A 14,598-nucleotide genomic window follows, 5' to 3' on the forward strand; every position below is an offset into this window, starting at 1 on the left:
GGCTTGTACAGCTAATAATTGTCCACGTAGGACTAGAACCCATGTCTTCCTGACTCCAAGTCCAATTGTTTACTGAATAACCATGCCACCATGATGAAAAAAGTCATCATACTTCTTTTTCCTCCGTCTTACCAGAAGTCTCATACACATTTACCTGCCTGGAACCATTTAGGAAATGTTGAATTTGAATCTATAGATTCCTTCTAATTCTACAAATTCTGATTATTATGAAATATGTCTTTGAGAAGTTTAATTAAAAAAAGCATGTGAGATAACTAAATCTTGGAAAATGGACATAGGCCTATGGACATAGAAAATGATGTATAAATATTGACAACTTAAACAAATACATCTCTACCAAGGAGCATGGTATATTGGAAAGATTACTGATTTTAAAGTAAAAAGACATGGGGTTGAATGATGATTCTTCCACTTACTATCTGTGTGACCTTCAATAGATTTCTTTACCTCCCTGGGTCTAATTTCTAATCTGATTTCTAATCTCTAAAACGATAGGACTAGAATAGATGGTATCCCTGCCTGTTCTAAATCCGAGATAATATATGTAAAATGCTTTGTAAACTTTAATGCATAATATAGACATAAGCTATTGTTATCCAGTTGTGTGTCTGGTCTGTGTACAGTATAGTACAGTATTCTGATAGAAGAGGTTTATGCAAAACAAAGCGCCTATCTTACCATTCTATGCAAATATTGTTTTTGAGTCATTTTACTCCTGTCCAACTCTTCATGACACCATTTCGGGTTTTCTTGGCAAAGATACTAGAGTAGTTTGCCATTTCCTTCTCCAGCTCATTTTACAGATGAGGAAAACAGAGGCAAACAGCATTGGGTGCCTTGCCCAGGATTACGCAGCTAGTATCTGAGGCCAGATTTGAACTCAGTTTGATGAATTCCTGACCCCAGAGCTCTTTCTACTCTGCAACCAAGTTGCAAATGTACCCAGAATTTAAATGTTAAAAAAGAATTTTTCTAAAATCCTATATTGCAATGAGAAGATGCAAAACCTGCAAAATCAGCACTATGAGAGGAAATTTCATTTAGGAAAGAAACAGCTTGAAAGCAAAATCCAGATCATGGAAAATTTGCTAATGCTAATATACATTTAAATCAACAAACACTTATCAAGCACCTACTGTTTTCAAGGTCTTTGAACCAAATATTTCCCACCTAGAAGTCTTTGGAACTTCTCCATCATGCAAACCCCCACCCTACCCACTCAACCTCACTCAATACAAGCTTTACCTTCCCTTCATACCCCAACCCCTTTTCAGCTTTCCTTTGTGTGTTGCCTTTCCCAGGGCACAGTGGATACAGTGCCTATCCTGGAGTCAGGAAACTCATCTCTGAGTTCAAATCTGGCCTCAGACATTTACTAGTTATGTGACCCTGGGCAAGTCACTTAACCCTGCTTGCCTCAGTTTCTTCATCTATAAAATGAGCCGAAGAAGGAAATGACAAACCAGTATCTTTACCAAGAAAATCCTAAATGGGATCATGAAAAGTTGGACATCACTAAAATGATCAAATAACAACAACAAATTTCTTATTAGGTCATCAGCTCCTTAACATCAGAGACCTTCTTTTTCCTATTTGTATCCACAGGGCACACAGGGTATTTAATAAATAACTAGCATATTGGACATTGAGAGTTCTAATTTCTGTTTCTTTTAACAAAACAGAAGACTGTAATTTACCTTTGATTGGAAGTATCTAATGTGAAAAATTTTATAATTTCAGGATGCTGAATTCAATCCCATGAAGTTCACCAGTGTAATTGAATGTGAAAAGCCAAATAATGACCTAAGTAGGTTTCGAGGCTACATGTGAGTATTTCCATCTATTTTTAGTCAATTTTTTTTTTCTGGAAAGGCCATTAAAATGATTCACCCCACAGACTTGGATGACCCATTCCTCTATATTTCTTGAGAGGATATTTAAATTGATTGCCAATTCATTGTCTTTTAAGGAACCCACACCGGTGTCTAACTTAATCCATAATTCAGTGTTCAAGGACAAAATCCAGACCATATTGCCATATTTCACATATATAAGGATAACCAGTGTTTTAATAAAGAGAAATTACCTTTTATTTTTCTGAAGCTTTGAAATCACCACAGTTGGAGTTTTTATGTTTGAGGGGCTTGGGGACATGAATTGAGTAAGAGGAAGGGCAGTTCAGCAGCCATTTTTTTCATGTTAGGAATCTCAGTTTGAGCCTTTGAACTATGGATACTTTTTAAAACTTTAAATGTAGGGGAGTAGCTGGTGGCTCAGTGGATTGAGAGCTAGGCCTAGAGATGAGAGGTCTTGGGTTCAAATCAGGCCTCAGATACTTCCTAACTGTGTGATCCTGGGCAGTCATTTAACCCCAGGTGCCTAGCCCTTCCTGCTTTTCTGCCTTAGAACCAATACATAGTATTGGTATGTAGTGTAAAAAAATTTTAATGCATTTGTTTTGTTACATTAATATACATAGGTAACCACTTTCGATATTTGCCATTATAGCCTTTGATATGACTTTAGCTAAATAAAATCAAGCCTCTAATTTTTATAGGCTTTCAGTTTCCTCACCTGTAATATATTGGGGCTGAATTTTGTCTAGTCCCTTCTGGGGATAATGATCCATTTCATTCCTAAGACTTTGGTATCTTTGCTGGTTTGGGAAATGATAAAGAGTCTATAAATTTTTTTTATTTTTATTTTGAATATTTTCCCATAGTTACATGTTTCATGTTCTTTCCCTCTCCCCTAAGCCCCCCTAACCCCCTTAGCTAACACACAATTCCACTGGGTTTTACATGTATCATTGATCAAAGGGTCTATAAATCTTGAGAAGCAGCATGGCCTAATAATTTTGTACTCAGGAGGCACATGGGTTCAAATCCTGTCACTGATAATTACCAACCAAGTGACCTTGTACAAATTATTTAACTACTTAAAAATTTGCTCTCCTCATTTGTAAGATAAAGATATTAATCCCTGTGGCATATACCTCAAAGGATTATGAGGCTCAAATAAGCTACTCTCCTCGCTCCCACTCAGACCCTAGCTTACCCACTTTTTGAATTACTCAGTTATAGAAATCTTCCTGCGTTCAAAATGAGACATATATTTCTTGGATATGGCTAATGTGAGATTTGCTGTGCTTGACTATGAATATTTTTTACAAGTAGGTCCATCCCTTCACCCCATGGGAGGAGTAGAAAGGAAAGAAAATAGATTTTTGTTATTTGAGAAAAGGGTTTTTTAATTAAAAAAAATCTTCCCCAATTAACTAGCCTCTCTAAAATAGCATGGAGCACAGAAATTATATTCAAAAGAATCTTTTATGTTCTCTTTACCTCAATTCCTTGTTCTCTTCCTGTCTCTGCAGCCTCCTCATGCCATCTGAATACATTTTCTCTTAAGATATTTATTGCTGAATAGCTTACACTTAGATAAATGCTTTAAGTTTGAAAAGTACATAGACTATTTTATTTAATCCTCATAACAGTTCTGGGATTATTATTATTCTCCTCCCCCATTTTTCTAATTAAAAAAAAAAACAACTTAACATTGGCAGAAACCAAGTGACTTGCCCAGAGTGACACAACTAGTAAAGATCTGAGAGATTTGAATTCAGACCTTCTTGACTCCAGGTCCAACATTCCATCTACTACACCAGAGGTATCAAATGTGATCAAGTGTAGTCTTGAAACATTAAAATTTTAAGAATTATGAAATTCTTAATTTTAATTTTAAGAATTTTAAAATTAATTTAAATTTTATTTTTTAAATTAATTTAAATTAATTTAAATTAATTGTAATTTTAAGAATTGAGGATTATAGTAATTGCCAATAGTAATCAGGAAGAGTATTTAACAAAATAAAATGAAAATGCAACATAGATAATGTTAATATGAGGCAGCTAGGTGGTGCATTAGATAAAGCACTGGATTTTTTTAACTAGTCAGCCTCAACTTTATGAGTTCAAATCCAGCCTAAGACACTTAGTACCTATGTGACCTATAAGTCACTTAACCTTGTTTGCCTCAGCTTCCTTATCTGTAAAATGATATGGAGAAGGAAATGGCAAACCACGTCAATGTCTTTACCAAGAAAGTCCCAAATTGGGCCCCGAAGAATCAGACATGACTAAAGCAATTCAATAACAATGTTAATATGTGGTTTTCAATATAGAACGCCCTGGTATCTTTATGCCAAGAATAATGGTTCTGGTTTCTATTTGACTTTGACAACTGTACCATCTACTTTATACTCTACAATCTCACCCTTTCAGAGCCATATATGAACCCAGACAGTCAGAGAACTGCATAGGACTGTAAAGATTATCTTGTCTAGCCTCATTTTGTAGATAAGGAAACTGAGTCAGCATTTTAGTGCTCTCCCATTACTATGACGACTTTACACTTCTTAGAGTTGCATAGAGATCCCTTGCTACAATATCCTTATCCTTTTATTACAAGTATTAGTATGTCTGGAAAGGAGTTACATTTTTATTACTCTGTCTCAGCCAGTCCTGGGATATTTGTAATCCACATAAGATTTTTTTTTTAAGTGTTAGGCCATCATATTGTTTTGTTTTCTTATTTCATCATTTTTTAGTGAGGACCTGTGACTGACATTGTTTTAAATGTGGAGACTTTTCACTACATTGATCCCAATAAACTTGACGTCATAAAAACCACATACAAATTTTCAGGATGAAAACAAGTTTTATCGGCAACTAAAATTGTGTCTGTGCACTCCTAAAAGGTCGTTACTTATATATTTTGCTCAACTAAATACAAAATATAGAATATGAATTAAAATGTGATTTGACAAGTTAACAATGTACTTTTAATGAATCAATATTACAGTGTAATTACACTGACATTAGTATTATCATTAACATTGATTAATTTTATTAAAGTTTTAAAGGTATTTTAAATGTTGTACAGAAATAGAGTTTTCAAAGGTGGAAAATGCAAAAATGAGTTAATTCTTTTCCATTGCCACTCACTCCAAGCACACTCCATACACACACACACACACACACACACACATGCATATACTTACTCTCAATTTTTTACCATAGAAAATCCATCTGGAAAAAAAATAGATGAAGTAAAGATTACAGATATAGAGTTCTTAGCCATATGTTAAAACATTTTAAGTTACCATTAGTTAATTGCGCTTAACTGGCTCCATGTCATAAATTGATTTTTCAAGCTCCAAGTCAATTTTTACATCTCCTTTGCCTGTGGAATGAATTAATACCATTTGGGTTATATTCATGGGGAATTAACAAGTTAGCTCAAATCTTTTTGTAATTTCTATCACCAGTTTCTGCCTAGGGTGAAGCTATTTTCCAACCGAAAATATTTTTTGTTTCAGAAGAAACAATATACCCAACATCTCTTCCTTTGAATGTCCTTTTTCCCAAACCTTTTCCCCCTGAAAACTATGATTCTATTATAAAATGCAAGACCAATATGATACTCTTTGTACACTGAGGAAGTAGGCAGTGAGGAAGACTGTGACCTCCTTATGAATTCCCTAATTCAATAATGGCTCTTGAGATCTCTTAATAACCATCACGATGGTAAGAGCCCATAATCAATATGAAATGGGAGATGATTGGGTAGCAGTATCCTCATATATATTGTCTCAAGCCCACTCCCACACACACTCACACAATACTACCAAGACACAACTACTTACTACCAGTCCTTTTTCTATTACTAACACCACCACCACCACCACCACTACCGTATATGTTTTATAGGTATTCTCATGTCCAAGTACTCAAATTTCTAACATATAAGTTTTCATCAGAGGAACTGATCTACTTACTAAGGTTAGCATAATCATAAATTAACATTTTAATAAGGGGTTCCACCTACGTCATGTTGATGTGTTTAATATATCATATTTATTACATAAAGCATCTATAAATTCATATTAAATATGTATGTTCTGGTCATTCTTCATATATAGAAGTAAAAATATTGGCAATCTATTTAAAGATAAATACTACTCTTTTGCAGAACTTTGATATTTCAGTGAAGCTGTTGACCATGTTGATGTGGTTACTCCCTACAACAATGCTGATCACAACTCTTGCGTGGCTTCTCATTCCTTGTAATTCTTATCCAATTCTTCCCATCAGTCCTCCACAGAAAAATCTATTCAATATCCCTGAGAACTTCCTTCTAAATTATGTGAATGCCACTGGAGCACAAAGGCTATCCATTGGTTATCCCCCACTCATTATGTGAATAGCTCACTTCCTTTTCCAGTCCTGAACCACTTTGCCTATATAACTCTGCCTTAATATAAGAATCTGTTCACACTCAGAATGTACCTCTTCCTTGGCTTTTGTTTGACCCTCAACTCTCTCCCAAGGCATTCCATAGCTGGTCACTACTGTTAGTAAAAAGATGAATTCCTCTTTTAAGGAGAAGTTTGGAGTCATTAAAAAGTACTATGAGAGTTCCTAAAAGCAATCTAGCCCTTTATTCAACTTCTTTTCAGTTCTGGAACCAGTTCATTGCCTATTGCTTATAATGCCTGTCAAAAATATATATACTGATAGACTTGACTCCATGAGCTATAAGAAATGTTAATAGTCTATATTATGCCAGCTGTTTTATTATTTCTTAGTTTTTCTATATCACTAGCTTATGTGAAAGGTCATCTTAGAGTTGTTTTCAATAAAATATGTTGCAATAGATATTTTCTTCTCATTTTTAATTCTTCTAATTGGTATTGATGTTTGTTGTTGTTGTTATTTAGTCATGTCCTACTCTCCATGACTCCTTTTTGGATTGTTTTAGCAAAGAAGTTGAGAGCGTATTGCCATTTCTTTCTCCATCTCATTTTACACATGAGGAAACTAAGGCAAACAGAGTTAAGTGAATTGCCTAGTGACATACAGTTAGTATGTAGCTGAAGTCAGATTTTGACTCAGGGAGATGAGTCTTCGTGACTCCAGGCTCAGCACTCTTTATCAACTGTGCAACCTCATTGCTTCATTATTGCATTTTATCTCTGTACTAATATGTCAGTGGTCTAAGAGCATATACCTAGTTGATTTGGAAATAATTCTATCAGTGACAGCATGTTTACTATCTGCTAAACTACAATTTCTCTTTCCCTTCCTCCCTTACTTCCAAATATGTTCATTTGCTCCCAATTCCTTCTGCAAAGGAAGTATTCAGACCATATTTGGCATTGGACTTCTTTTAGACCTCTAGACCTCTGGCTTCTCATTTTTAATGTTTTAGAAATATTTGTTCTATTTTTTGCTTTCATTTTATTGTTCACCTTTACATTGAAATCACCAAGTATTTGAAGTGTATATTGGTTTTTGGAGGATCTTTTTGAATTAGTGACAAAAATTCCTCTAATTTTTTATCCTTTGCAACAGATGTTAACATATAAACTATAATTATCTTCACAGAGGCCTTTTTGTAAATGCTTACCATAAACACTATAATATAAAATGATCAAATATTCCCTAAAATTATGTTTCTTGTTTCTTTTGGATCCATGATAAAGGGAGATCAGCCAACTGCTTTATTTGCCTCTCTGTGAGACATCCTTTCTTCTAGCTATGATTTCTTTTTTTTTTTTAACTTCATGTACAGTGAGAACATCAATACTGTGATAGGATTCAGTTCTTCTAGTGATATGTGTTGTTGTTCAGTCATTTTTCAGTCAGAGGCAACTCTTTGTGACTCCATTTGGGGTTTGCTTGGAGCAGTTTGCCATTTTCTTCTCCAGCTCATGTTACAGATGATGAAACCAAGGCAAACAGGGTTAAGTGATTTGCTCAAGGTCACACAGCTGTCTCAGGACAGATTTGACCTGAGGGAAATGAGTTTCCTGACTCCAGACCCAGTGTTCTATCCACTGTGCCACCTAGCTGCCCTATGTAGCGAGAACATCAATACTAATATGATTAAGTTCTAGTAATATATAACTAGTTATAGTTATGCCCCACTTAACGATCTTGAGTCATGACTTGGGATCTCAAGTTGCCCCACTCCAAAATCTTCTAATTTGGGGCTCACATGCCTCTGAAGCTAGGGCATGATGAAAAGAACTGAAGGGTTGTTTGGAGACAGAAGTAATTCAAGCATGGAAAGAAAGGGCAAATGCCATGGGTTTTTGAGCAAGAAACAAAAGAGAAGAGGAAAAGAGAAGTAAAATAAATTATTCAGGGTATTGTCTACTATGACCCTGCCTTTAAAGACCTTGAAGCCTGTGTGCCTATGCCATTTCACGATGCAAGTTGCAAGGTAAAGCCAGGGTTTCATAGTCTTTGAAAATCCACAATTCTCTCTATAACACAGTGAAGAGTTTGGAGGATGCTATTATAATGGAGGGAAAAGATGGCTTACTATTTCTCAAATGACTTCCATGAGAATTTGTTTTTGATGTTTAATGTGTTTTGTTGTATCAACATGCAGTTTTTAAAGTAGAGCTTTGGTTCCTGGATCTTTGGTGACCAAATGGTGGCTCTCCCTAGGAAGTAAGTGGAAAGTGAACATTTGACAGCAGTATGTAGCCTCTGTCTCTAAACAGATAGAGTTGAACTCTACTTTGCTCTATTTGACAGCAATGGTACATGTTTACTGCTGCAAATCCTCACATTTTGGACCCAAAACAAATGAACTATAACATGCACAAGTTAGCTTATCAGCTGCAAATATGAAAAAGAGACATAACAATTTCTGAGAAAGAACAGATGGGCTGTGACTTTTATTAGCTGAACTGGGCCAAGTTTCCAATGAACAGAGCATACAACCCTTTAAAATTACTGATAGATCTTGCTACTTAGACAACTTTGTCATTGAGTTTTATTTTTGACTATTCCTGAATTGAAAATTGAGTCTTAAAATTAATGGGATAGAGTCCTTGGTACCTTTCCGTTCGTATTAAAGGTATCTGTAATTGCTTCTAATGCATCATTCAACTACACTTGGTAACTTCTGCTCTCTTATTTATAACCAGAGGAAAGTAAATAGCATTCTTTCTTAGGCCACCCTCCCAGATCATCCTTCTGAGCAGGTTGGGAGCCTTGCCATGACTGACACTTTCAATTTGCACAAGGACAAGAAGACAGCAGACATTCATGAAAAAAAAAACATCTCATTTTGATCCCCTTCAGGCACCCAACTCTTTCCCCTTTGCTGCTCCCCCCCCCACACACACACATTCTGAGTATATAATTTAGGGGCATAGATCTCTTGGAGGTTTATATTTGCAGAATCACATGGATTCATTTTCAGATTTTAAAAGATCATTTTACCTAATACACCTGAGTAGAAATCCTCTCTCTAATATTTCTGCTTTGTGATCATTCAGCCTTCATCTGAGGAACTTTAGCAATGGGAAACTCCCTAATTCCTAAGATAACCCAACTCTACTTTGGAGCAGCTGTTATTATTGGAATTTTTTTTTCTTTACACAGATCTGAAGTGTGCTTTTCTCTAAAACTCACCTACTGGGGTCAAGTAGAATAAGTCTGATTCTTCTTCCAGATAAAATTTCTAATACTAAAGAATTTTTTCCCCAAAGTTATCTGTTTTCCAGGTTAAACATCCTCAGTTCTTTCTGGCATGGCATGGTTTCACAGCCTTTCACTATCTTCTGGTTTCACTTTAGTTTCTTGAAGGCTTTTTGGGTTGCAATGACATATTTTGACTCTAGTCTTAAAAATTTCCATATTTTCCTCCTCTCCTCTCCTCTCCTCTCCTCTCCTCTCCTCTCCTGTCTTGTCTTCTTTTCTTTTCTTTCCTTACCCATACCTTCTTTCAGAATTAATACTAAGTATCAGGTCTAAGGCAGAAGAGTATTAAGAGCTAGGCAATTGGGCTTAAGTGATTTGGCTAGGGTCACATAGAGTATGGAAGTATCTGAGACCAGAATTGAATACAGGACCTCCTGTCTCCAGGCCTGACTTTTCTACCTGCCTCCATATGTCTTTTTCATGCAAACTTTGGTTTAGCCATTAAAATTTCATACTATACCTGTATCTTTTTTTTTTTTAACCTAAAGGCATAACTTCTCATTTATCCTTACTAAAGTTAAGCCTAGTCTTAGTTGATTCTGTCTAGATTGTTGACATCTTTTTGGATCCTGATTCTCTCTTCCAATACCCTAACTAGCCTTCCCAGTACCTCTAAAACTGTGATATGCCTACCATCTAGGCCTTTACATTCGCCATTTGTAACAACATGAACAGCCCAGGGCCAAGTGGAGGTCTCTGAGACATTCTACTAGAGACTTCTCTTTAAATTGACATTGACCCATTAATGGCTACTCTTTTGGTATGGTCACTCAGCCATTGATAAATCTACTTAACCATACTATCAGCTAGTCACATTTCTCCATCTTGTCCATAGGAGAGTGTGGCTAAATTCCTTGTTAAAATAATTAATTATGTCGTAGGCATGTATTTGTCCTATTATTTGAATGAATGTCAGTAAAATGCATAATCCTTACCATAACATGGTATACTCTACTTTGAACTTTATTTTTAAGTAACTGAAGAAATGTGACTTAAAAAGTGCTTGATTCCCCCCACCTTTTCCCATGGGTTGTAAATGTATTTTGCTTATGTTATTTTCTTTTGAAAAAAAAGTTTTTTAATTGCATGAGGTTCATATTTCATTTTGATTGAGTCCCTTGCTTCCTAAAAAAATAACATTTTCCCTGTGTGAATGACAAATGGTATATTAGTCTATACATAGGATATCAATTGATACTTTCTGACTCCAGACTTAACAATAGTATTTATTATGATCATTTCCTCTGGGATTTCCATGTTCTATTCTTTATGTACTTTAAGTTCATTATTCTTATTTTATTGGCAATACAATTTTCTCTTTTCAATCTCATGCTTGGTGATGAAATTTTTGCCCCAAATTGCCTGGAATTATCTGGTGGTGGGTGGAAGATTTATAATAAAAGCTTTTTCAATTTGAAAAAATCCATGTTAATTTTTAAAGAAACTTTAAACATGCTTAGAATAGACTGTGACACAATTTGGAAATTCATGTGTTCTAGAAGATGAATTAATATTTCAGCGTTGAGTTAATTTTTTTAACTCCTCTGAACCAACAAAAACAGCATTTATTACCTGATAATACAAACACAAGTTGCATTTAAGGTTGACTGTATATTCCGTCCTCCTGCTCCATGTCCAGACAGCGGATGACTCAGAGATATTGATTGGGGGATGTCTGTACCTTGGGCAGTGATCTGGCTTCTATCTCCTGCCCTACTGTTGCAGTTGTGACATCCTTTCTCTTGTTTCTGCAACCAGCTAGCCCAGAAAATTATCTCTGCCATAGGAGTCAGTAGGCAAAGCAGTAAAGTTTGAGTCTCACAGGGAAGATCAAGTAGCTGTGGTAATCTGTTAAGAAGGGATGTAGGCAGCATTTTTTAAAGAAACAAAGACTATTGGTACCTAGACAATGATTATGAGGGAAGAGGAGGATAATTGAAGTATGGGAGGAGAGCGTACTAGTGTGGGTGGATGACTGTGTGTACCAAAGTGTGACATAGTGGGTTGGTGGTAGGAGTAAGTATAACATAGGCAAGATGGAAATCAAAGAAAAATGAAGGGCAGGTGTGGGGAAGGGGTTGCTACTTTAAAAATCAATGACCTTTTCTAGGAGCTATATTCTAATTCTTTGCAAATCAAATGAAAATAAAATAGTTATGGTAAAGAATTCAAAAGAATTTGCCCATTTAAAATAGACAAAAGGTAAGAAAATTTAAGCTAAAGTCCTACCTAAGATGTAGAGGACAGTTGCATGCCTCATCAATTACTCTGGACCTTAGTTGGCCCCATATGAATTATGAGACAGTTAAATTATTTTATGAGAGTCACCTTCAAACTCTTGTGTTCTATGTCACTATAACCATTTCTTGATTCTAAATTTTATTTCTGGGAGTCGGTCTGTTCCTTTTTTCATATATAATAAAATAGCTTATATTTATTTATTTAAACCTTTACCTTTCCACTTAGAATCAGTGACTTGCCTCATATCACAAAAGCTGGGAAGTGTCTGATTTGAATCCAGAACCTCCTATCTTTAGACTTGGCTCTTAATCCTCTGAGCCACTTAGCTGCCCCCAACAATTGACATTTATATGATACCTTAAGATTTCTAGAATTCTTGCCTCAACACTTGTGGTAGGTATTATTATACTTCACCAATGACAAAACTACCTTCCAGTGAAGATGTGTGGTTTCTCCATGATCATACAATTAACAAGAAACTAAACCTGAACTCAGTCAGACTTGTTGATTCTGGAAGAGCTGTTCTAACCTAACCCACTTTCACTTCTCCCTGCTGCCCCTAAGTTTTGGAGACACTAGAGGACCCTACTGAAACGTCTCAAAAAGGAGCAGTTAGGTAGGTCTCATTGGATTGAGAGCCAGGCCTAAAGACAGGAGATCCTGAGTTCATCTGACCCCAGATACTTCCTAGCTGTTTGCCCCTGGGGAAGTCCAGTAACCCCTATTGCACAGCCCTTACTGCTCTTCTGCCTTGGAATCGATGCTCAGTATTGATTCTAAGATAAAAAATGAGGGTTTAAAAATATCTAGAAAGCAAGAATAATCTTTTTTAAAAGATATCGTAACACCTTTTCACGGAAAAAGCCTTGATTTCATTTGAACTGTTCTTATTCATGTAACATCCCTGAAGAAGCTCGATGGGGCCGACATGCCCATGTCTCCTACTGGTTCTGTTACAATCATAGAAATTAGTTTTGCAAAAAGTTGCCGGTCCTGTAATGCTGAAATATTCCAGAAAGTAAGGGACTCATTTTACTTTGTGTTAGGAGGGCAAAATGATAACAGACCTTCGGTGTTAGTGCTAAGGATATAGTTAAAGCTCTCCCACCTCCTTGAGTCTGTTATCTTTATTTCACTTTTTATTAGGTGTGAACGATTTTTTATCAAATTGAAAATTTTTATATGGTAGGCTATGATAAATCAGTCAACAGATTTCAATTCAGTTCAACAAACTGATGTTGTCAATGATAGCTTTTATATCTTCTGACATGAGAAATAAGTATGCTAACAATTCAGAATCCTATTCAATTCAATGACTGTTTATCAAGTCCCCTCATGCTCATAGCATGGTAGGTGCTAAGAAATGTAAAAACTTCTTATGGAATCTATAGACTGCTAGAGGGATGAGACACAATTTAAGAGAACTCTGATATACCATATTAAATAATAAAGACTTCTACTTGTTAAGGTGCAGTTTTGTAGCCCAGTAGATAAAGCTTCATGCCTGGTGTCATGAAGAACTAAGTTCTAATCTAGCTTCTGACACTAATTATGTGACACATAATTTCCTCATCTAAAAGATAAGCTTGAGAAGGAAATGGCAAACCACTCCAGAATTTTTGTCAAGAAAAACTCAAATGGGATCATGAAGAGTCAGATATGACTGGGAAAAAAAATGAAGAACAACATTCTTGCTTAATAAACGATGTCTAAGGAAAAATAAATTTTCTAACACCCCCGATTTCCACGGGAAAGAGAATAGGTGCGGTTTTATTGGGGGGGAGACCAAGAGCCATTTGTGGTCAAAGAATATGAACAAATAGTTCTTTTTAAAAATTACAAACTATTAATAATGATATGAAAGAGTACTTGGCTTCCTGGAGGAGTTGGCATTTGACTTGGACTTTAAAGGTGGGTAGGAAATCGAGAGAACATTCAACAATAGGGAAAGTATTCAAAATATTATGGCACTGTATCTGTTCTTTCTAGCTTTGTTTAAGCAGTGCATTCTGGTTGTAATGTACCAAATCACTCAACTTTGGAAATATTATATCCCCGCGGGACTGGTGGATTTCCTCAGTGAAGTATTGTCTGAGATGAAGGATGTGGTTTTTTACTGAGTTGACATGCCCCCAAACTGTTCTTTGACAGTATACATGAAAATGGGAAAAAAGCTGCACTTTATAAAGAAAATCTACTGCTGCGTGGATGTACCATTAGAAATACAGAAGAGATAACAGGAATAGTCATCTATGCAGGTAGGAACTGGCCTTTTTTGGGTTGTATCAAAATTATCAATATTAATTTGGTAAATATAAAAGGTGCAATTTTTTGTCTGTGCTCATCCAAATTTCACTATTTAATTACAGGACATGAGACTAAAGCTTTGCTAAATAACAGTGGGCCCCGTTATAAGCGAAGTAAGCTTGAAAGACAAATGAATATGGATGTCCTCTGGTGTGTCCTTATACTCGTAGTCATGTGCCTATTTTCAGCTATTGGTAAGTTATCTTTACAGAAACAAATTTAAGTTAAAATTCTTTGAAAACTCAGTGTCCAGGTCAGCTAGGTAGTTTAGTGGATTGAAAGCCAGGCTTAGAGATGGGAGGTCCTGGGTTCAAATCTGGATCACCCTGGGCAAGTCACTTAACCCCATTGCCTAGTCCTTACCACTCTTCAATTTTAGAACCACTACTTAGTATCAATTCTAAGACAGAAGATAAGGATTTTAAAAAAGAAAGAAAATTAAGTGTTCAAAAGTACAATTTTTTTTT

General features: G+C 35.7%; 1 protein-coding gene across 1 annotated transcript in view; it reads left to right on the forward strand.

Moving 5' to 3' along the window:
- Nucleotides 1–14,598, forward strand: part of ATP10A (ATPase phospholipid transporting 10A (putative)) — a 297,816-nt gene that overhangs the window by 221,603 nt on the left and 61,615 nt on the right. Inside the window, exons 3-5 of the mRNA XM_044669292.1 lie at nucleotides 1,762–1,847; nucleotides 13,976–14,082; nucleotides 14,194–14,325. Coding sequence (XP_044525227.1) covers nucleotides 1,762–1,847; nucleotides 13,976–14,082; nucleotides 14,194–14,325 — 325 coding nt within the window. The remainder of the gene's footprint in view (nucleotides 1–1,761; nucleotides 1,848–13,975; nucleotides 14,083–14,193; nucleotides 14,326–14,598) is intronic.

Source organism: Gracilinanus agilis, chromosome 3 (assembly GCF_016433145.1).
Source record: "Gracilinanus agilis isolate LMUSP501 chromosome 3, AgileGrace, whole genome shotgun sequence".
Taxonomy (NCBI): domain Eukaryota; kingdom Metazoa; phylum Chordata; class Mammalia; order Didelphimorphia; family Didelphidae; genus Gracilinanus; species Gracilinanus agilis.